This window comes from Lepidochelys olivacea (genome assembly GCF_965140295.1).
Source record: "Lepidochelys olivacea isolate rLepOli2 genome assembly, chromosome: 19".
Classification (NCBI taxonomy): Eukaryota; Metazoa; Chordata; order Testudines; family Cheloniidae; genus Lepidochelys; species Lepidochelys olivacea.
Window position 1 is genome coordinate 19137268 of NC_140429.1, and position 24062 is coordinate 19161329.

At 53.7% G+C, this 24062-nt stretch overlaps 1 protein-coding gene across 1 annotated transcript; it reads right to left on the reverse strand.

Moving 5' to 3' along the window:
* Positions 1-381: 381 nt before the first annotated feature.
* On the reverse strand, positions 382-19689 carry DNAJC8 (DnaJ heat shock protein family (Hsp40) member C8). Its single transcript, XM_084652456.1, has 9 exons — positions 19534-19689; positions 17412-17513; positions 15897-15953; positions 14782-14848; positions 10089-10183; positions 9310-9381; positions 6406-6497; positions 5742-5817; positions 382-1163 (listed from the first exon to the last, which is right to left on the reverse strand). Exons 1-9 carry the CDS (start codon positions 19600-19602, stop codon positions 1041-1043), a joined length of 753 nt encoding a protein of 250 aa, XP_084508582.1. The 5' UTR covers positions 19603-19689; the 3' UTR covers positions 382-1040.
* Between the last annotated feature and the right edge of the window lie 4373 nt (positions 19690-24062).

Here is a 24062-nt window from a genome sequence, read left to right on the forward strand (position 1 = left end):
AGGAGGCTTTCCAGCATGTACAGGAAGTGCAGCCCCTGCAACTGGAGACGAGAGTGAAGTGGATTCATGGAACAGCAGCAAACTGCGTTCGCTCAGCTCTTCACCAGTCTGACTCTGTACTTGGCACATTAACGCCCATTGCATCTGCTTATGGAATGAAGTGCCAAAGTAGTGACTTGGAGAAGGGATCTCCACGCTCTAGAGTCAAGTCATAGCAATTTCTATAGTGACCATCTAATGAGTTTGCAAGCAGGTGCTGGAGCAGGAGCTGGCCTGAGGAAGCATTCACACCAAGCAAAGAAGTGCCAAGTACCAGAAGCTCATGTTCTCCCTCAACAGCTCAAATTTGCATCTTTGGAATAATTCTGAGCAAGAATCAAATAACCTGGGTAAAAATTTATTTTACATACAGAACAGAGAGTTTTTTCTTTACAGAAGGTGACTAGCAAGTCTGAGATTCCCAGAGCTCTGAACTGGAGAGCCAGGAGATTGCAGTTTAGGAATCACACACAGGGGGTGGCTTTCAGCACCACGCACTTTGGTGGGGAACTGCAGAAGACTTAACTGCACAACTCCAAGTCAGGCTCAAGCTCCCCACCCGTGTCGGGCTGGCAAATGACCCCTGGCTGGTAGAGATCTTTCCGAAGTTTGACTTGCTGAGAAGGACGAGGCCCGGGAAGGTGCCGGGCACCATTTCAAGCATCTTGTTTAATTCGACTCTCACAAAACTATACATGAAGGTGGTGGAACAACACAATCTCTGAAGTACAAAACATTAAATTACAGGGCTGCAAACAAACAGGACAGTAACAACAGCGGGACCCTCCTAAGCCAGTTATTTTACGAGCAGCTGGTTCATGACTGATTTTATACCACGATCCTAATTCAAATGTACAGAGTACAAAAAATACTTTGACCAATATTCAGTTGTACTGGAACCAAGCAATCTACTAAAAAGCAAGTATTATTCTAGAGGCCAATAAGTCCTTAAAAGCAGGGAGGGGCTGAGGAGACTTGCTCGTGCATAGCTGCTGCTGGACTCATTCGCGCTGCTCCATTTTTACTTTGGGGGGTCTCAGGAAGGTCCTGTTTTTCTTTTCTTTCTTCCCTTTTGTATTTGCCTGGAAGTTTCTCCAGCTGTCCACACGGCCATCCCGACTCTCCTGAACAGGACAAAGGAGGAGGAAGGGTTAACAAGAGACAAGAATGGGTCACGTCCTACCAACTCTAGCAGATTGCTGGCATTTTCCTCTTCACCCAGCAGAGGGGACTCCCCACAGAGATCCCCTAGTACAGTGGTCCCCAAACTGTGGGGTGCATCCCCCTCCCAAAGGCGGCACGGAGGAATGTTCAAAGGGCACCGGGGGGGTCCTCGGCCAGCCCCCACAGGGAGTGGGGAGGGAGCACCACCTGGCCCTGCTCTCAGCCCCGGCTCCTGACCACAGCTTTTAAGTGGGGTGCAGACCAGGTGGGGGGTGGGGGGGAGCCAAAACTGAAAAAGTTTGGGGACTACTGCCCTATCAAGAGTGCAGATGACTGCCAGCTGCTTGAAGGCCATTGGACAGCAGACAGGGACTGAGAAGAGCAGATGAACAAGAATATGAACAAGAGTAGCTGCTGGCAGGTTTCCAACCTCCCAGTGCAAGAGAAGTATGTTGGTGTCTTGCTCTAGCAAAGACCAGCCAGGGGTTTGCAGCAGTAATTGGGGCCATCAAATCCTCATTAGCACAAAGCGAACAAGAAACCTCACTTCCCATCTCTGCCTTAAATCACTGATTAATCATCCAAGAACCAAGCCCCTGTTGAGTCCTTGGTCACAGCTCTCAGCCTTTCCCCACCCTCCACCCCACATCCCAGTAGAGCCTCAGCATTAACCTCCACCCCAGACACCACTTTTTCAGTCTCTCCCTTCCTCCTTTCTTCACACCACCCCCTTCCCAAGCCATCCCCATTACAGAGGTGTGGTGGAGGAAGGGCTCTTGGCAGTATGTTTTACTCTCCTCCTCTGCTAGCTCTAGGACATGACTGGAAGGTGGGTAAGCAAGACCAGCCTCAAGCGGGGCCAAGAGCACACCCCACAGACCTTGCTCCTATTAGCCAACAGGCTGAAGGCCCAGACAGTGGGACAGAACAAGGAGTGTCCTGGTGGGTGGGTGTTTCCTTCACATCATCTGAGCAGCATGCAGCAAGCAGAGCAAGCACTGAGTCTGCCTCAGTGTACTGATTATGGCCTCTGGGCCCTCCTGAACTTAGGCAGGTCTAGACAGATTTTGTACCAATTTAAATATTTCAATTCAGGGATGACTTTTTAACCACAACAGTTAAATCAGAGCAACCCCCTAGGGTGCCAGTTATGCACCCCCTAGGGTTTCCTGGTATGAAAAGACTTAAGCCAGTATTACTCATTTCCACCCATTAGGGGAAATGAGCTATACCAGAGTGGGGCACCTCCATACCTGAATAACTGCAGCCACCCTAGGAGGTTGGCCTGATTTAACTAGAATAGTTTCTACACAGATGGTTAAACTAGTACCGAAAGCGGGCATGGACGAATGCGGACGCGTTGGGCCTCAGGCTGAAAACCCTGCGCATCCTCGCAGAGCAGCAGCCCCAGCTCCCTGCCTGGAGAAAGCTGCACAACTGCTTCCAATCTAGGCCCCTGATTCACATACTCCCAACTGCGGGAAACTTTCCAGGCTTGGAATCGGTGTGAATGAGAATTTTCAGAGTCTGCATGAGCATGGTGGGATGTTCTGACCTGCTTGTTCTTCATAATGATCACTGTAAACGGCTAAACTCTCAAGCCAGGCCTAAATAGCCCCCACTGAGCCACACGCTCCAACTTTAACTAGAATTGTTGTAAAATAAAGCTGTGAGCATTTGGAAATGCAGGAGGGGGCATATCGTAGAAAGCCCCTTGGGGTGGAAATAGACAATACAGCTGATCCAGACCAACTCAGAAGACAAGGAGGAGCACAGAAAGGGACAAAAGTACCAGAAAATAGACATTAGGGAAAGGGCCACAAGTACCAAGCTGGCAATTCCACAGCCGCACCCCCCAGTCTCGGTTAGGGATGGTGACCTGCACAGAATGGGCGACCGTGCCTGTTGTTGCTAATATCCAAAAAGGATTCGGAGCTTTTTAAAAGCATTTTTTTCCTCTTGCTTTTAATCCTACCAATATCCAGAATCTCTAGACTTGCTTCCCAGTTTGGGCTGGGGACTCTGCTGGCCCATAATTGAATAGGTAAAGAGCTGAATCTTGAGCAAAGAGCTTTTCTCACAAGTGTCTGCAGGCTGTCTGAATTAAATGGTTTAAACAAAACCAGAGTTTTCAACTGTCTGAATAAAAATCCCTTCTTTCAATTATTCAGTTGCATTTCTGTTATATTGATGATGTCAGAGCCCTCTCAGTTCTTCAGGTGCCCATAGAACAAAATTCACATGACAGAATCTGAATTTTTTACATAAAAACACAGCAGGAAAAGTTGAGAGAACTTTCAGGCCAGCCAAAGAGACAACTCTCCAGGGCTCCTCCTTTGCAGGTCACCTCAAAATGTCTTGGCCAAACCCTGCCAAATGCCCTGTAGGATGTAGTAAGATGAGGTCCTGAAACATAAGCCTTGTATCAGAGGCCCAGCATTAGCCTGAGGCCTGAACCAAAGGAATGGTCAAGACTTTGCTAACATAAAGCAAAGTTAAGCTGCGAGCCAGAGGCAGGCCCTGCTCACAAAAGTTGGCAAGAAGAAGGCTGCTAATTGGACGTATACACATATCTAAAGAGGATCAAGCACTAATAGGATAAACAGGTGCCAGGATGGCACCAGAACAGTCTGGTACAAACACATTCCACAGAAATAACGAGGACCAGGCTGACCCATCCTAAAAGACAGGGTCAAAAGGATAATATGATGGATAGACTCATTTGTTCAAATCAACATGTACCAGGAGAGAGGCAGCACCCCAACACGCAGAGGGGTTGTACCTCGATGCCTCAGGAGTGATGTGTAACTTGTTTGTACCTGTGTACAAGAATGCACCCCTGAGGGGATGTCTTTGTCTGGCCTAGGGGGCAGTGGAGAGTCTCACCGCTGACTGAGCCGGTCCGTTGTCAGGGGGCACACATTCGTAGTATGTTCTGTAGAGTCTGTGGGAAACTATTACTGTGCTTCGTTTGACAATAAACCTGGCCGGGTGCCACTCGTCTGTGGTCATTGGGGGTTCTCTCGGGGTCTACTGTGTCAGCTATCTGCGCAGAGCCGGGGCAGCACACAGAGGGAACGCACGCACGCAGCCGACTGTTATCAACATTGAACAGAGCAGAGCACCACATTGGTGGCATCTGACAACATAGGAAACCATCTCTCACTGTCCAGGGACAGACAAGGCACTAACCGATCCTTTCCTTTCCTGACTCCTGGAATTCCAGGAAGCAGACTCAGACAGAACCATGAGGCAGCAGAGAGGAAAGCAAGACATACATGAACAAACACTAACGAGTCAAATGGAGATGCAGCAGGAGTGAATCCATTCTAAAATACAAACCTGGGTCAAGTTTACATATAAAGTGCAGTTATTGTCTGGAATGCAATTGAATAAACGCAGTTCTTCCTGTTCTGTAGACCTGCTCCCTATGTGAAGCTGTCAGAGATACTGGCTTCAGTAACACAAAATGAGGTTAAATTGCCCTGCAGAGCCTCACAGCTCTGGGAGGGAAGCTGGATTCCCCTCTGGCTCTCAGGCCAGAATGGTTCACTACATTCCGATTGCCAGACCTTTGTTGCTGGTGTTAATGCACATGCCAGAAAGAGCCTCAAGTGACCAGCAGGAGCATATACCACTGGCTGCCAGGAAGAGCTTTTTATTTGTGAACTCAGTGGGTTTGAAATGGATTCAGAGAAACATGGAATTTTAGGGTGCCATTTTCAGGGTCACTTTCCGGGTCCCAATCTCATTTAAAGCAAAAACATTTGTCTTGCAGCACTGAGAACTCAAAGGAGAATCTCTCCTAGAAACAAGAAACCTGAAACAACCTCAGCAAGGGTCTCCACTCCAATCACACACACATGCTCTGACCAAGAATTCACATGCTCTTCTGTCTCTAAACCTTCTCTCCCAGCTAGAGGGAGGTGTGGGGGTGTGTCAATCACTCCAGTTCCCAACATTAGCATACCCAGAGGGGAGCTCCACCTCTGCCCCCCTTTGGTCTTTGATACTATGCGTCTCTGTCAATCTCAGCAAATTGAGATGGCAATTTTTGTGATGTGAACACCTAACCACCTGAAACTAGCCTGGGACCCACCGACTAATTCCAATTCCACACTGGTTGTTGAACAGCCATCAGAGGTTAACTCTTATTGGTCACCAATGACCTGGGCTCAGAGGCAACCCAATCTCCTGACTTGGGGTAGGTATCAGTCGGTGACCTGGAGGTGAAAGACACTGGACTGCAATTCACCAGACATCTACTCTCAGAAGGAGCAGGGATCACATCCTTTCCCTTGGCTGTGAGACACCCTTCAGTACTCATGAGACACGCAAGGGGGTAGTTCCTGCCCATCAATAAGGCAGTAAACAGGTTCCTGTAGGATCCTTCACTAAAACGTGCCTACTTGGAGTGCCTCGTGTCTTCAACAAAATGGGATGACCTTCCTTGTTCTTCATGTACATGCTCTGCAGCCTACCCAAGAGCAGATATGACTCCCTAAATGCAGGTGGCAACTGGTTATGCTGCAGATTACCTCAAAGTTCTTCTGCCATTCTCGCTCTCGCTTGGCTTTCTCTTGAGCCTCAATTTCCTCCTCTCTCTGTCGCTTCCTGTACAAGAGGTCATAAAGCAATAGTTATGGACCAACCAGCATCTACATTAAAAAGACACACAAAACCCCTCACCACAGAGACATCTGAGACATCTGTTCTGACTGCAAAGGGGAGACTAACTTTTTATCAGAACAGATGGAAGAAATACTCACTTCTAAGCATCTAGTAGAAGAAAAGTGCAACTGAAGGTAGCATTATTGACACAAGACCTACTTGCAAACCATACAGATGAAAACGGCAGAACATATATATACTAGACCATATAAAACACTGACTGGTGAGCCACCAGGACATGGATGTCACCAAATGACACCACACAACACCCAAAAGATTTCAGGCACATAATTAACATTAGGAATTTAGCCCTTTGCACACTACTTGCATACAAACATATGCGCCAATTTATTTAATTGTTCCTCTGGGAAATGCCAGCATCCTCAGTTTAAAATAACATTGTCTTTACGAACCAAGTCTCCACACCATAAATTTACAGACAGAATTCTGCAGTCATGACACATTGTTTCTTCTCAGTAAACTTGAAAAAAGATCCTCATTCACACAGATGGAACTCCAATGTTGTCATACCTTTCATGCATCTCTTTAGCTTCTCTCTCTTTCCTTTTAATTTCCAGTTCAGCAAAGAGCTTCATTGTCTGTTTGTACACAGCCTGTTTGAACTGTAAGCAACAGAACTTTATTTCAACAACATAATGCATCGTAATGTGGTTACGTAAGCCTCTGTTTTACACTAGCCCTTCAGTTCTACAGTCTAGCATCCATGGGTTATTAGGGACAAGAAGCTCCATATGAGACCCATAGTTAAGAGGCGTTAATCAATGTGGTGTGGCACAAAAGCTCAACTCTTGGCATCCAAGTTAATACATTTCCATTGACTTCCACAGGAGCTGACAGGTCAGCAGGCCACTCCAGCCTTCCCTTGCTAGGGGGACAATTACCCTTTACATCAGGATCCCTGTTGCCAGCAGCTGCAGAGCCAGGGGAATGGGATAATGCTGCACAGAAACACTCTGGTAACACAGCCTATTGGGTAAGGTTGGCTGGAGTGAAGAAGTGCACCCCACTTCAGTTCCATCGTTGGTGGGAAAGAGAGGGGAAAGCATGCAGGGGCTGGGTATTGCCCCACAAAGCCACTCTGCCCAACATCCCTACCCAGCACCTCCTCCCACAGCAAGAGAGCCAAGTATCACCCAAGGTCAGAATCATGTACCTTCTGGAGGCCCACAGGATAGAATTTTAATGCTCAAAAAATTGTAACGCTCTCTTATTTTCAAGGCAGCCCACCTTAATAGCAACCCAACCTAATGGGGACAGGGAGGAGTCATCTCACATTATGGCCTGCATCAGAAAAGAGCTCTTTGTTAGCCTGACATGGTCTTTTTTCCCCCCACTTGCTATTACTAAAGCAGAGTCAGAATCAAAGCTCTCACTCACAAGCCCTGCTACCCTTCTGTTGAGTCCTGCAATGTAGTCTTGACTGCTGCTATGGAAAGAACATGAGGTCACTACCCCGGTATTATGGACTTCACTGCAAAATCATTCTACACTAAAAAAAACAAAACATGCTGAAAAATGGGAAACCTGGATTTAAATAAAAGAACCTTTAATAACAAGCATACATAGCAAGGAACTTCTAGAAACAAATGGAAAGTAAACAGTGGCACTTCACTAAGGGCTCTTTATTAGCTGTCAACAGAAAGTCCCTTTGTAAGAACAAAAAACTGAAACTGTAGAATATCCTTTAGTTTCCAAATACCTATTGAAACAGACTTCTTTGTGAGCTCACTGACTGAGCATCCCCCAAAGCCCTGTTAGAGCCATGAACACCTCTGGCTTTCACTTTGTAAAAATCTAGTGATGAAGAAGGAACTTACATCGAGTATTTTTTGCTATCATGTAATGCCATTGTTTACAGCAGTGATACTCAGACTGGCTCTCGAGCTGCACGTGGCTCTTTAACCTGTCTCCTGTGGCTCTTTGCAGCACATATTAAAACATTGTGTGATTCAATTATTAACCAATCTGAGTTATTAACCAATCAAGATGCTTATACTATGTTATTAACCAATTAAGGTATCAACTTGCACTAAGCTATTAACTTATTTGCTGTGCGAATACTATGTGTGTATATAAACTAAACATTTCCCCCGTCATTCACACTAGCGTGACTCTGTTGGGTAATGCTGATCTCACTGATTTGGCTCCTGAACCCCCGAGGTCTGAGTATTACTGGAATAGCAGCTGAGGACACATTTGGTTTGGAAGAGGCTATCCAAGCCAAAAATTTATTGTAGCCCATAGTGTTAGCAAGGGCTCCGAGTCCCCCCAAAGCTTTACATATTTCTGCTGACATCAAGGATGTCACTATTCTAGTGCACAAAGTACAGTGACACAGAGCTATTCAGTACTAGAAACACAGTGAAATGAGATATTGGCCAAACAATAAAGGCCTAAATGAGTGAAGCATTCAGACCTCTAACAGGGTATTAATGCTGGAGATAAAGATACTAAACCTACACAATTAATTGCATTCCTTTTAGAGAGGAGCTTACATGCCCAGCAAGAGCCATCATGGTTATATAGCATACTCTCTAATCAGTCTCTCTGTAATGCTGTACACTCTTCAAAGTCACAGACAAATGTTTCTGTATCATTGTAGAAATAAAATAATAGTCTCAGATTTCAAAGTCAGAAGGAACCACTGCGATCACCTAGTTGACCTCTAGCCTGGAGTCATTGTGGATAGTTCTCTGAAAACATCCACTTAATGTGCAGCGGCAGTCAAAAAAGCTAACAATGTTAGGAACCATTAGGACAGAGATAGATAATAATAAGACAGAAAACATCATAACACCAATATATAAATCCATGGTATGCCCACACCTTGAATACTGAATGGCGTTCTTGTCGCCCCATCTCAAAGAAGAGATATTAGAATTGGAAAAGGTATAGAGACAAAAATGATTAGAAGAACAGCTTCCATACAAAGAGAGATTAAAGAGCCTGGGGCTGTTCAGTTTAGAAAAGAAACAACTAAGGGCTGATATGACAGAGTCTTCAAAATCATGAATGGTAAGGAGAAAGTGAATGGGGATGGGTTACTTATCCCTTCACATAACACAAGAACTAGGGTCACCTGATAAAACAACCAACAGGTTTAAAACTAACAAAATGAAGTACTTCTTCACACAATGCACAGTTGCCATGGGATTTTGTGAAGGCCAAAGTGTAACTGGGTTAAAAAAAGAATTAGATAAGTTCGTGGAGGATAGGTCCATCTATGGCTATTAGCCAAGATGGTCACAGATGCAACCCCTGCTCCAGGTGTCCCTAAACCTCCAACTACCAGAAACTGGCATGGGACGACTGGGAAAGGATCACTCAAAACTACATTGGGCCAAGAACAGATTCCTCTTTGACTTTCAGCCCCTTTAAACAGTCCCAAAAAATATCTGCTTTCATGCAACTTACTAATTCTGGATCATCCTCCTCTACGTTGGTTGGCTTTCCTTCCTTCTTTAACGACTTCTTTTTCTCTTTCACCTAAAGAGCAACAAATATCAGAACAGAAAGAGCATTTTATTGGTGTTCGGTTAGTGGTGTCCAGCTAATTCTGCAACTCCGACACACCCATGGAAGTAGGTGTTTTGCAGAGAACTTAACCTGGATTTGTGTTTTACATTATACCCAAGTGCGTGGCTCTAGATAGATATAGATACACACACACTTTGTTCCAGTCTACTGAGAAGTTTGCCACAATCGCTAGCAGAACAGATGAGAGTTTCTTGGTTTAGAGAGCCCCTGAGTTTCCCCTTATCAGCCTGTTTCTCAAGTTTAGTGTGTGTATAACTAAGCCTACCTTTCAGCTCCCTCCCTCACTTTACAGGGCTTCTTCCCAAAACCCACCTGCCCCACTACCCAGTTCTAACCACCTTCTGCCTCCCTGTGTTTGTTCAGTATCATTCATTCTTAGAGTTTAAGGCCAAATGGGAACATCAGACCATCTAGTCTGACCTCGAGTATATCGCAGGCCATTACATTTCACCTAGTTACCCCTGTATTGAGCCCAATTACTTGTGTTTAACTAAAGTTCGTTCTTGTTCATGCACCTGGACAGTAGCTCCTTGGGGCACAGATCTGTTCTGGGTTTTGGACAGCTCACCTGTTCTGCCTTTAGCATACATTGTGCTGTACAACTAAATGACAACAATTCTCTAAGCACCAAGGGCTGTCACACATGGAGTACTTACAGTATGTTCCACATATTCTTTCCCTGCCTGTATCACATCCAAGGCCCTCTTCTTTTGCTCCTGGTCCAGCAGCAACTTGTATGCTTTGTCCACAGCTAACAAGAACATAAGAACATAAGAGTGGCCAGACCGAAGGTCCATCTAGCTGAGTATCCTGTCTTCCAACAGTGACCAATGCCAGGTGCCCCAGAGGGAATGACCAGAATAGGCAATCATCAAGTGATCCATCCCGTCACCCATTCCCATCTTCTGGCAAACAGGCTAGGGACACCATCCCTGCCCATCCTGGCTAATAGCCATTGATGGATCTATCCTCCATGAACTTATCTAGTTGTTTTTTGTTGTTGTTGTTGTTTTAACTCTGTTATAGTCTTGGTCTTCACAACGTCCTCTGGCAAAGAGTTCCACACGTTGACTGTGTGCTGTATGAAAAAAATCTTCCTTTTGTTTTAAACCTGCTGCCTATTAATTTCATTTGGTGACCCCTAGTTCTGAGAAGGAATGTTATGAGAAGGAATATATAACACTTCCATATTTACTTCCTCCACACCAGTCATGATTTTATAGATCTCAATCATATCCTCCTTTAGTCATCTCTTTTCCAAGCTGAAAAGTCCCAGTCTTATTAATCTCTTCTCATTATTAATCTATGGCAGCCATTCCATACCCCTTATCATTTTATTGCCCTTTTCTGAACCTTTTCCAATTCCAATATATCTTTTTTGAGATGGGGCGACCACATCAGCACGCAGTATTCAAGATGTGGGCGTACCATTGATTTATATAGAGGCAATATGATATTTTCTGTCTTATCTGTCCCTTTCTTAATGTTTCCCAACATTCTGTTCACTTTTTTGACTGCTGCTGCACATTGAGTGGATATTTTCAGAGAACTATCAACAATGACTCCAAGATCACTTTCTTGAGTGGCAACATCATTTTATATGTATAGTTGGGATTATGTTTTCCTATGTGCAATACTTTGCATTTATCAACATTGAATGTCATCTGCCATTTTGCTGCCCAGTCACCCAGTTTTGAGTGATCCTTTTGTAGCTCTTCGCAGTCTGCCTGGGACTTAACTATCTTGAGTAGTTTTGTATTATCTGCAAATTTTGCCACCTCACTGTTTACCCCTTTTGCCAGATCATTTATGAATATGTTGACTAGGACTGGGCCCAGTACAGACTCCTGGGGGACACCACTATTTACCTCTCTCCATTCTGAAAACCGACCATTTATTCCTACCCTTTGTTTCCTATCTTTTAACCAGTTACCAATCCAGGAGAGGACCTTCCCTCTTATCCCATGACTGCTTACTTTGCTTAAGAGCCTTTGGTGAGGGACCCTGTCAAAAGCTTTCTGAAAATCTAAGTACACTATATCCACTGGATCCCCCTTGTCCACATGCTCGTTGAACCCCTCAAAGAATTCTAGTAGATTGGTGAGGCATGATTTCCCTTTACAAAAAACACGTTGACTCTTCCCCAACAAATTATGTTCATCTACGTGTCTGACAATTTTGTTCTTTATTATAGTTTCAACCAGTTTCCTGATACTGAAGTCAGGCCTACCAGCGTTTAATTGCCGGGATCATCTCTGGAGCCCTTTTTAAAAATAGGCATCGCATTGGCTATCCTCCACTCATTTGGTACAGGAGCTGATTTAAATGATAGGTTACAGACTACAGTTAGTAATTCTGCAACTTCACATTTGAGTTCCTTCAGAACTCCTGGGTGAATACCATCTGGTCCTGGTGACTTATTACTGTTTAGTTTATCAATTTGTTCCAAAACCTCCTCTAATGACACCTCAGTCTGGGACAGTTCCTCAGCTTTGTCACCTAAAAAGAGTGGCTCAGGTTTGGGAATCTCCCTCACATCCTCAACCATGAAGACAGATGAAAGAATTCATTTAGTTTCTCCACAATGGACTTATCATCCTTGAGTGCTTCTTTAGCCTCTTGATCGTCCAGTGGCCTCACTGGTTGTTTAGAAGGCTTCCTGCTTCTGATGTACTTAAAAAAAAAAATTGTTATTACTTTTTAGGTCTTTGGCTAGCCGTTCTTCACATTCCTTTTTGGCCTTCCTAATTATATTTTACACTTCATTTGCCAGAGTTTATGCTCCTTTCTATCTTCCTCACTAGGATTTAAATTCCACTTTTTAAAGGATGTCTTTTTGCCTCTAACTGCTTCTTTTACTTTGTTGTTTAGCCACAGTGACACTTTTTTGGTTCTCTTCCCATGTTTTTTAATTTGCGGTATACATTTAAGTTGACCCTCTATCATGGTGTCTTTAAAAAGTTTCCATGCAGCTTGCAGGGATTTCACTTTTTACACTGTACCTTTTAATTTCTGTTTCACTAACTTCCTTATTTTTGTGCAGTCTCCCTACAGTGTTGGGCTGCTGTGGCGTTTTCCGTGACACAGGGATGTTAAGTTTAATTATATTATGGTCATGATTACCAAGCGGTCCAGCTATATTCACCTCTTGGACCAGATCCTGTGCTCCACTTAGGACTATATCAAGAATTGCCTCTCCCCTTGTGGGTTCCAGGACTAACTGCTCCAAGAAAAAGTCATTTAAGGTGTCAAAAAACTATCTCTGCGTCCCGTCCTGAGGTGACATGTACCCAGTCAATGTGGGGATAGCTGAAATCCCCATTATTATTGAGTTTTTTATTTTAATAGCCTCTCTAATCTCCCTGAGCATTTCAAAGTCACTATCACCATCCTGGTCAGTAATATATCCCTATTTCTCTATTCTTATTATTAGAGCACGGAATTACTATCCATTGAGATTCTATGGTACAGTTTGGTTCATTTAAGATTTTTACTTCATTTGATTCTGTGCTCTCACATACAGTGCCACTCCCACACCAGCATGACCTGTTCTGTCCTTCCGATATATTCGGTACCCTGGTATTACTGTGCCCCGTTGATTACCCTCATTCCACCAAGTTTCTGTGATGCCTATTATATCAATATCCTCCTTTAATATGAGAGACTCTTGTTCACCCATCTTATTATTTAGACTTCTAGCATTTGTATACAAGCACTTTAAAAACTTGTCACTTTTTAGTTGTCTGCCATTACATGATGTAATTGAATGGGACTTTTTTTTCCATTTGATAAAAAACATATTCACAAAACACTACTAGTCTAAGCTACTACGTGACTTTTGTAGACTGTTTCCAGGGATCTCCTAAGTCAGTCACAACTTGACTAGCTAGAAGAAATATCAATACAGATTCCAATGGCAAAGACCTTCCTTGGGCCACAATTAGGATTCATTAAGCTTGAAATTGTCAGTCCCAGTAAGTAGTGGGGTTTTAGAGCATTAGGCAGTTAGTTTTATGCTGCATGACTCCTCCTGGCTTTAGTGCAAAGTGTGTGACTAAAACCCACACAACACTGCCCTACACACAGTCCACATATTTTTCTACTCCAGTTAGAGAAGTCCCACTAGATCTATAAGCCACTTGAGTTTCAATTTGTCTATTATCACAGTGGTTTTCAAACTGCGGGTCACGACCCAGTACTGGGTTGCAGAGACTCTGGTCAGCACCACCGACTGGGCCATTAAAAGTCCCAACAGCAGTGCTGCCCAGCTATGGTAAGCTAGTTCCTACCTGTTCTGACACCGTACTGCACCCTGGAAGTGGCCAGCAGCAGGTCGGACTCCTAGGCTGGGGGGGCGGGGGGGTCAGCGCCACGGGGCTCCATGCACTGTCCCCGCCCAGAGCAAAGGCTCCGAACTCCCATTGGCTGGGAACCAGCCAATAGGAGCTGTGGGGGTTGGTATCTGCAGGAGAGAGCCACATGGAGCTGTTTGCGCGCTTCCGCCTAGGAGCCAGACCTGCTGCTGGCTGCTTCCGGGGGGCAGTGTGGGCCGCGGTGCCAGGACAGGTAGGAAGCCTGCCTTAGCACCCTCGCTGTGCCACTTACTGGGAGCCTCCCAAGGAAAGCCAGCACCCCAACCCCCTGCCCCAGTCCTGAGCCCCCTCCAACCCCAAGCCCCCTGCTGCATCCCAAACGCCTCATCCCCAGCCCTACCCCCCAGCCCAGAGCCCTGATCCCCTCCAGCACCCAACCCCCTGCCCCCGCCCTGAGGCCCCTCCCACACCCCAAATCCCTCTGCCCCAGCTCCATTGGGTCGCAGGCATTACCAATTTTCTTCAACTGGGTTGCCAGAAAAAAAAAAAAGTTTGAAAACCACCGTATTATCAGACTGTAACAAAGCAACTGCTGCCACCTAGAGGAATTCTGCAGCTATAAGCGAAAGTAACCATACTGAATAGAAAAGGAGGACTTGTGGCACCTTAGAGACTAACCAATTTATTTGAGCATAAGCTTTCGTGAGCTACAGCTCACTTCATCGGATGCATACTGAATAGGTTTCAGACTAGCAGCCGTGTTAATCTGTATTCGCAAAAAGAAAAGGAGTACTTGTGGCACCTTAGAGACTAACAAATTTATTTGAGCATAAGCTTTCGTGAGCTACAGCTCACTTCGCTATATTTCTCTCTCTCTCTCTCCAAATACATCTGCACTCAAGGCCCAGTTTGCAGCCCCTCACCACCCAGGGAAGAGAACAAGCTCTCTCCTGATCTAATAAACTAAAGCATCAAAACCAGCTAAGGAGAAACACCAGTACAATAGCACCATATGTGACATTGTCAGGGGTATTACCTTCAAAGGCCTTCTGGGCTCTTTCAGCATCATCTTGATTTTTGTCAGGATGCACCAATATGGATAACTACAAAGAATGAAGAAGTATTGCAAGATTATAATCATTTTTACAGATAATGGATATTTCATAGATGCCTCCATGGAAACAAAGGACCCTTTCTGAGGTAAACGACATCCGACAGGAGAAAAGCATCAGCTAAAAAGGCATCACACTGCTTATATAGCACAGGATTCTCTCCTAGTGAAGAGAAAATTGACTCACTGGAGCTTCCACCACTCAGTGTAGTATCAGTAAAGATCTGAAGGGGACATTCTAACCAGTGGCAGCTTTAGGGCTAAATTTGAGGTGGGCATCATGATTCTGCAGATCCACAAGAGCTCAATAAAAGGAATTCTAACAGAATGCTCAGTCCTTAGCTTGTGCTGATCAGATTGTAGAACAAACACCCTTCCTTAAGTCCCGCTGCTCCAGAGGCCTCTGTTCACTGGGCTTAGCTCAAAACTCTGCTGCACACAGATATGCCCTGCTCCTCAGTGAGGTTATTTCTAGGGCATGGGATATTTCAGCTGAGAGGCCTGAACACCCTCTCTATGCAAGGGATGCAAAGTGCAGAGAATTAAGGCCAGCAAGTCACAGACATTGAGAAATAACTCAGGGCTTCCTGACTCCCAGCCCCACGCTCATTTCCTCAGGCCACAGGGGTACTTGGGGGAGATGCAATGCAACAGTTGGAGTAGAATCCCCTTCACCGCATCCTGTTCTCCCACAATACTGGGAAGTCAAGTGCTCACTGGAGTCCTTAGCTACACATACAATCCATCATGCAGGGCAGGGTCATGGACTTTGCAAACATAAATACGCACTGGGCACTTCAACGCTCTCTTGGTCAAACCAAGACCAGTTTCTTCGCAGACCTGGCCACACACTGCTCTGCAGCAAAGTATTTCCCCGGCAACTTGCAGCCTTCACACCCCGGCCACTATAAATAGCAAGAGCTGCTAATGGGCATTCTCCTTATGGTCACACACAGCTGACCCAGCTTTGCTCAAGTTCTCAAGGTCCCTCCAGAGGCATTCGGCACTACCATAGCTAGACCAACAAAATGGTCACATACCTGCCGGAACCTCTTCTTTATTTCTTCATCTGTGACATCAGGATCCATCTGTAGTACCTAGAAGTACCCACAGCAGAGAGAGTTTCATGACAGGCACCAATTGTCAGGTTCCCTGCGGCCCAGCCCTGTAACACCTGTTTCACTGGCATACAGGGACAAAAAGTCAGTCAGAGGGGGCGTGGCTGGACATGTTGCTGTTCCAGTCTCCACCTGGCCCCAGTATCTCAGTGATGCAAAGGTGCCAGGAAGCCACCTTTAGCTGCTAACTCCAGTTTCAGCCCTGCAGTACAGCTCAACTTGTCTGGAATAGAAAATCAGAGCTGGTAGTATTCAGTGAGATACTGGCAGGTTAAGTCATTTTTAACAATCTGTTTCCTGCCCAAAATTACTAACATCACTTTTGATCTGATCAAACATCTATGTCAGGCTTTACCATTTACACGGTTTGTTTAACTTATGCATTTTTCTCATCTTGAAATGAAAACAGACTGGTGAGTTTCACTGCCTGGTTCTTGAGTGACAGCCTAGCAGTCCAGAGGTTGGAAGTTTGTCCAAGGAAGTGCCCATTAGGCTGCATTTGAATTTAGGAAATCTCTCTTATGAACTGGTCTTCTGAATGAAAGATCTGGGAAATGAACTTCTGTGCGAGCTCAACTCTTGAGTCTATAGGCACTGCAGAGGATTATGTTAATTAAATAAATTGGAAATTAACTTTAATTCCATGGAGAAAACCCCTGTACAGCTGTTGGATTTCACAGGGTTTTCAGAAAAAATGTGTCCACTTTCTAACCAAGTGTCAGGATTCTGTGTAGAACTATTCTGCAGATTCACCCTGGCAGACTGAGCAACTGGGCTTCTTTTTAGCTCAAACTCAGGAACATAAAAGGCTGAGAGTTTCTCAGGCTAGAGACAGGAACAGGAGATCTTGCACAAAGGCACGCTCAGAAGAGCCAGCTCAGGCTAATGCTTGTTATATGTACAATACAGCTTCAAGGCTTTGTTACAGCATGAATGCATGATGCACTGAGAGCTAGGGGGCACACCCCAATTTCTCACACCTTGATGATCCTCTAAAGTGCCATAGGTAACTGACTTGAATTTACTTACTGCCCTGCAAATTGCTCCAGGGAACAAAGTTTTATGTAATCTGTTCTAAAGCTTTGCTTCAGATGTCCAAACTAATATGCACAAACAGTAAATACCAATGGAGTCGAGAGTCTGATAAGACCAGAAGTTGGTGAGACAGTCGTGTTACACCCTCACCCAAAAGATGCCAGCCATAAACCTGCCAAGTCTGTCAGTGACACAGTATACCAGTGAAACCTGCCAACAGGAGGTGCATGTATAGCTTGTGCCTCCTCTTGGCTGAGCAGGGAGCGTGAGGACACAGTCCATCTGGTGAACCCTTGCTATATGGGACTATGCCTAGATGTATTTTTCTATGGTAATTAAATATCCAGTAGGTACACAAGGATCTAAGTAGGAGTCAATGAGAAGGAGAGGGCTCAGACTTACTTCAAACGGATTCAGGTTGAAATAGGAAGATCCAGGTCGAGTCAGTCTCTCAATCTGGTTTTTTGGCGTTAAAACAGAGTCACGCTTTTCGATCTGCTTCACCTGGAGAGGACACTTGATTAACTGAATGATCACCACATAATTAGCTGCATTCTCATATGGCCACCATGACAGAGGGTTTCATTCAAAGGCAACTTACGCAACATCCCACCCAGACTCAGGTCTGCAGCCATCAGTTCAGTGGAGACCTTTCCTTGCTCAGGTATTTGCTCAGCTCACTTTATTCTTTTACTGCATAATGCTATAGAACTATGCTCTCTCTTTACCTTCTCTATCCCCTCGCAGCCACAACAGTCCAGATACTGCTTTTGCTTCTTCCTGCACTAACCTGTTCAGCAGCTGTGCCCTAAACCCTGTATCACCTGATTCCTGACACCCTAACAATGCTGCTCAGCTTCAGCCTTCACCATTCTCTAAGCTACATAAACTGCCCCTTAAGGTCTTATCTACACACAAACCTTCACAGGTTTAACTAGAGGTGTGGTTTTAAACTGATTTAATTAAGCTGGCACAAATGCATGTGCAAATTTATTTAAGAGTGGACTAATTTTGGTCCATCTTACTATTTTTTTCTTCTCCACAGGATTAAACTAAACCGAAATAAGAGCGTCCACATGCCTACAAAAAGAGAAGGAGGACTTGTGGCACCTTAGAGACTAACAAATTTATTTGAGCATAAGTTTTCGTGAGCTACAGCTCACTTCTGCTACTCTGAAACCTGTCACATATATACATTGGTTCAAATGAACCAGTTTAAAAATCAATTTAAGTTAAACCAGCACAACGTAAGAACGGCCATACTGGGTCAGACCAAAGGTCCATCTAGCCCAGTATCCTCTCTTCTGACCATGGTCGATGCCAGGTGCTTCAGAGGGAATGAACAGAACAGGTAATCAAGTGATCCATCCCCTGTCACCCATTACCAGCTTCTGGCAAACAGTGGCTCATGTTAAACTGGTACAAGTTTATGTGAAGATAAAGCTTAACGGGGGAGGGAGAAGGAAATCATCTTCACCTGAGTGGGATGGCAAATGGTCTAAGAGGCCAAGTGGTGAGGTGGAGCAGGCTCAGCAATGGTGCAGTGCTTGGCGTGCACACACAGAGCCACTTTCAGCGCAGGTATAGTGAAAAGGGGGAGCTGTCTGAAGTGTACAATTCCCACGGAGTGTGATCCTCAAAATACAGTGTACTGCATGTACAACGAAAATATTGCACATTAGGGTCCCCGTCCTTTGCAACAAGGGTAGTGAGATGAGCCCCCTCTTGACAAGGAAGGGAAAGACCCCTCTCACCAGCAGCTTGGTTAAGTCTGAAAACTTTTAGGCCACCTTGAGCGCTCGGGACAGAGACTCAGCACCCTGCATCTGTCCTCATGATTTACACTCTTCACTCTGCTGCCCTGTAACACGCATTCTTCCGGTGTATCTCCTACTTTGTGACAGTGGCCAGCACACCCTGGAATCTAATAAATGCCGAATACAGTATCGTGTGACTCTGACACAGGGAACTGGTTAGTTACCATCTGGTGGGCTGGGCTGGGCTGGGGTGGGGGCCCGCGGGGTGGAGCACAAGGATGCAGTCCACTTTAAAAAGAAACGTTTCCCGGGCCAGGAAAAAGCAAGCGGCGCATCCGGGCTGCAGCGTGGCCTCTCTCGCTGAGTCACCGGAGATCCCGGGGTCCGCGGACACCCGCCGCCGCTCGCCCCGTGCTCCTCGCGCCCGGGCCTGGCTGCGTGGCCGAGGCCGGGAGGCGGCGGCGGGAGGCCCCCGCCGGGGCGCCGCCTCACCCGCCGCAGGGCCCGCGCTGGCCCGGAACCGGACACGCAGCTTTTCGGGACGCAGGAGCCGCAGCCAGAGGCCCAGGCCCGGCCCCGGGCCGGCAGCGGGGGCGGGGCCGGCGGGAACCAGGAGCCCCGCGCGGCGCCGGGAGGGCGCGGCCGAGCCCCTCGCGGGCCAGCTGCCAACGGCCCCGGCGGCCTGGCGGGGCCCGGCTCCGGGCGAGGGGCCGCCCCGGGCCCCAGCGCGGCCGCCCCCGAGCCCGCGACGGCCCGCGCGCAGCTACCTCGCTGTAGAAGGTGAGAAACGCCTCCTCGGCGGCGCCCCCCGCCCCGCGCTCCCCGGGAGCCGCCATCGCCCGCGCCACGTGACCCGCTGACCCACGTGACCCGGACACCGTGCCCGACAGCGGCCGGCACCCGCCACGTGATCCGAGTCCCTTCTACGCGCCCGGGCCCCGCCCCGGCCGGGCCCCGCCTCCTGCTCGCTGCGGGGGGAGGGCGGAAGGCCCCGCCCCCGCTGGCCCCGCCCCGCCTCCTCCCTCGAGCCTGGCCGACAGCGCCCCGCCCGTGCGTAGGGCCATTGGCGGCCACGCGCAGGCAGAGCCCTGCGCGGCCCCGGGCTCGCCCCCGCGCCCATCCGCGCGGCCCCGGGCTCCGCCCACAGGACGCGGCGCTGAGCCGCGCGCGGCCCCTGGCTCGGGGAAACGCCGCTACCCGCGCCGCCGCACGCGCGCCCCCGAGCGGCCCCAAGGCGCGGCTCGTCCCCGCGGCCCCCAGCCGGCCCGGCCGCCCGACGGCCCCGTTCCCGTCACCGGCCCCGGCCACCGCCCGACGGCCCCGTTCCCGTCACCGGCCCCCGCCACCGCCCGACGGCCCCGTTCCCGTCACCGGCCCCCGCCACCGCCCGACGGCCCCGGCCCCGGCCCCGGCCACCGCCCGACGGCCGCGTTCCCGTCACCGGCCCCCGCCACCGCCCGACGGCCCCGTTCCCGTCACCGGCCCCCGCCACCGCCCGATGGCCCCGTTCCCGGCCCCGTTCCCGTCACCGGCCCCGGCCACCGCCCGACGGCCCCGTTCCCGTCACCGGCCCCGGCCACCGCCCGACGGCCCCGTTCCCGGCCCCGGCCCCGGCCACCGCCCGACGGCCCCGTTCCCGTCACCGGCCCCCGCCCCCGCCCGACGGCCCCGGCCCCCGCCCCCGCCCGACGGCCCCGGCCCCCGCCACCGCCCGACGGCCCCGTTCCCGGCCCCCGCCCGACGGCCCCCGCCACCGCCCGACGGCCCCGGCCCCCGCCACCGCCCGGCGGCCCCATTCCCGGCCCCGGCCCCCGCCACCGCCCGACGGCCCCGTTCCTGGCCCCGGCCCCCGGCACCGCCCGACGGCCCCGTTCCTGGCCCCGGCCCCGGCCCCCGCCCGACGGCCCCGTTCCCGGCCCCCGCCACCGCCCGACGGCCCCGTTCCCGGCCCCGGCCCCCGCCACCGCCCGACGGCCCCGTTCCCGGCCCCGGCCCCCGCCACCGCCCGACGGCCCCGTTCCCGGCCCCGGCCCCCGCCACCGCCCGACGGCCCCGTTCCCGGCCCCGGCCCCGGCCACCGCCCGACGGCCCCGTTCCCGTTCCCGGCCCCCGCCACCGCCCGATGGCCCCGTTCCCGGCCCCCGCCACCGCCCGACGGCCCCGTTCCCGGCCCCCGCCACCGCCCGACGGCCCCGTTCCCGGCCCCCGCCACCGCCCGACGGCCCCGTTCCCGGCCCCGGCCCCCGCCACCGCCCGACGGCCCCGTTCCCGGCCCCCGCCACCGCCCGACGGCCCCGTTCCCGGCCCCCGCCACCGCCCGACGGCCCCGTTCCCGGCCCCCGCCACCGCCCGACGGCCCCGGCCCCGGCCCCCGCCACCGCCCGACGGCCCCGGCCCCGGCCCCCGCCACCGCCCGACGGCCCCGTTCCCGTCACCGGCCCCCGCCACCGCCCGATGGCCCCCGCCACCGCCCGACGGCCCCGTTCCTGGCCCCCGGCCCCCGCCCGACGGCCCCGGCCCCCGCCACCGCCCGACGGCCCCATTCCCGGCCCCCGCCCGACGGCCCCCGCCACCGCCCGACGGCCCCGGCCCCCGCCACCGCCCGGCGGCCCCGTTCCTGGCCCCGGCCCCCGCCACCGCCCGGCGGCCCCGTTCCTGGCCCCGGCCCCCGCCACCGCCCGACGGCCCCGTTCCTGGCCCCGGCCCCCGCCACCGCCCGGCGGCCCCGTTCCTGGCCCCGGCCCCCGCCACCGCCCGGCGGCCCCGTTCCTGGCCCCGGCCCCCGCCACCGCCCGACGGCCCCGTTCCTGGCCCCGGCCCCCGCCACCGCCCGGCGGCCCCGTTCCTGGCCCCGGCCCCCGCCACCGCCCGACGGCCCCGTTCCCGGCCCCGGCCACCGCCCGACGGCCCCGTTCCCGGCCCCGGCCACCGCCCGACGGCCCCGTTCCCGTCACCGGCCCCCGCCCGACGGCCCCGTTCCCGTCACCGGCCCCCGCCCGACGGCCCCGTTCCCGGCCCCGGCCACCGCCCGACGGCCCCGTTCCCGTCACCGGCCCCGGCCACCGCCCGACGGCCCCGTTCCCGTCACCGGCCCCGGCCACCGCCCGACGGCCCCGTTCCCGGCCCCGGCCCCCGCCACCGCCCGACGGCCCCGTTCCCGGCCCCCGCCACCGCCCGACGGCCCCGTTCCCGGCCCCGGCCCCCGCCACCGCCCGACGGCCCCGTTCCCGGCCCCGGCCCCCGCCACCGCCCGACGGCCCCGTTCCCGGCCCCGGCCCCCGCCACCGCCCGACGGCCCAGGCCCCCGCCACCGCCCGACGGCCCCGTTCCCGTCCCCCGCCACTGCCCGACGGCCCCGTTCCCGTCCCCCGCCACTGCCCGACGGCCCCGTTCCCCTCACCGGCCCCCGCCCGACGGCCCCGTCCCCCGCCACCGCCCGATGGCCCCGGCCCCGTCCCCCGCCACTGCCCGACGGCCCCGTTCCCCTCACCGGCCCCCGCCCGACGGCCCCGGCCCCCGCCACCGCCCGATGGCCCCGGCCCCGTCCCCGGCCACTGCCCGACGGCCCCGTTCCCGTCACCGGCCCCGGCCACCGCCCGACGGCCCCGTTCCCGGCCCCGGCCCCCGCCACCGCCCGATGGCCCCGGCCCCGGCCCCCGCCACCGCCCGACGGCCCCGGCCCCCGCCACCGCCCGACGGCCCCGTTCCTGGCCCCCGGCCCCCGCCCGACGGCCCCGGCCCCCGCCACCGCCCGACGGCCCCATTCCCGGCCCCCGCCCGACGGTCCCCGCCACCGCCCAGCGGCCCCATTCCTGGCCCCGGCCCCCGCCACCGCCCGACGGCCCCCGCCACCGCCCGACGGCCCCGGCCCCCGCCCCCGCCACCGCCCGACGGCCCCCGCCACCGCCCGACGGCCCCCGCCCCCGCCACCGCCCGACGGCCCCGTTCCCGTCACCGGCCCCCGCCACCGCCCGACGGCCCCGTTCCCGGCCCCGGCCCCCGCCCGACGGCCCCGTCCCCCGCCACTGCCCGATGGCCCCGGCCCCGTCCCCCGCCACTGCCCGACGGCCCCGTTCCCGGCCCCGGCCCCCGCCCGACGGCCCCGTCCCCCGCCACCGCCCGATGGCCCCGGCCCCGTCCCCCGCCACTGCCCGACGGCCCCGTTCCCGTCACCGGCCCCCGCCCGACGGCCCCGTCCCCCGCCACTGCCCGATGGCCCCGTCCCCGTCCCCCGCCACTGCCCGACGGCCCCGTTCCCGGCCCCGGCCACCGCCCGACGGCCCCGTTCCCGTTCCCGGCCCCGGCCACCGCCCGACGGCCCCGGCCCCGGCCCCGGCCCGACGGCCCCGTTCCCGTCACCGGCCCCCGCCACCGCCCGACGGCCCCGTTCCCGTCACCGGCCCCCGCCACCGCCCGACGGCCCCGTTCCCGTCACCGCCACCGCCCGACGGCCCCGTTCCCGGCCCCGGCCCCCGCCCGACGGCCCCGGCCCCCGCCACCGCCCGACGGCCCCGTCCCCGTCCCCCGCCACCGCCCGACGGCCCCGTTCCCGGCCCCAGCCCCGTCCCCCGCCACCGCCCGACGGCCCCGTTCCCGGCCCCCGCCACCGCCCGACGGCCCCGTTCCCGGCCCCCGCCACCGCCCGACGGCCCCGGCCCCGGCCCCCGCCACCGCCCGACGGCCCCGTTCCCGGCCCCCGCCACCGCCCGGCGGCCCCGTTCCCGGCCCCGGCCCCCGCCACCGCCCGACGGCCCCGGCCCCGGCCCCCGCCCGACGGCCCCGGTCCCGTCACCGGCCCCCGCCACCGCCCGATGGCCCCGTTCCCGGCCCCCGCCACCGCCCGACGGCCCCGGCCCCCGCCACCGCCCGACGGCCCCGTTCCCGGCCCCGGCCCCCGCCACCGCCCGACGGCCCCGTTCCCGGCCCCCGCCACCGCCCGATGGCCCCGTTCCCGTCACCGGCCCCCGCCACCGCCCGATGGCCCCGTTCCCGGCCCCAGCCCCGGCCCCCGCCCGACGGCCCCGTTCCTGGCCCCCGGCCCCCGCCCGACGGCCCCAGCCCCGGCCCCCGCCCGACGGCCCCGTTCCCGGCCCCCGCCCGACGGCCCCGTCCCCCGCCACCGCCCGATGGCCCCGTCACCGGCCCCCGCCACCGCCCGGCGGCCCCGTTCCCGTCACCGGCCCCCGCCACCGCCCGGCGGCCCCGTTCCTGGCCCCGGCCCCCGCCACCGCCCGACGGCCCCGTTCCTGGCCCCCGCCGTCACCACCCAATGGCCCTGTACCCGACCCCGTCCCGC

Bases quoted from the DNA above. Each gene is read 5' to 3' on its own strand.
- DNAJC8 (XM_084652456.1), bottom strand. From the start codon at position 19,602: ATGGCGGCTCCCGGGGAGCGCGGGGCGGGGGGCGCCGCCGAGGAGGCG. The intron at 17,514-19,533 runs GTAGCTGCGCGC...TGTCCTCTCCAG, and splicing joins TTCTCACCTTCTACAGCGAG to GTGAAGCAGATCGAAAAGCG. The intron at 15,954-17,411 runs GTAAGTCTGAGC...GGGTACTTCTAG, and splicing joins TCAACCTGAATCCGTTTGAA to GTACTACAGATGGATCCTGA.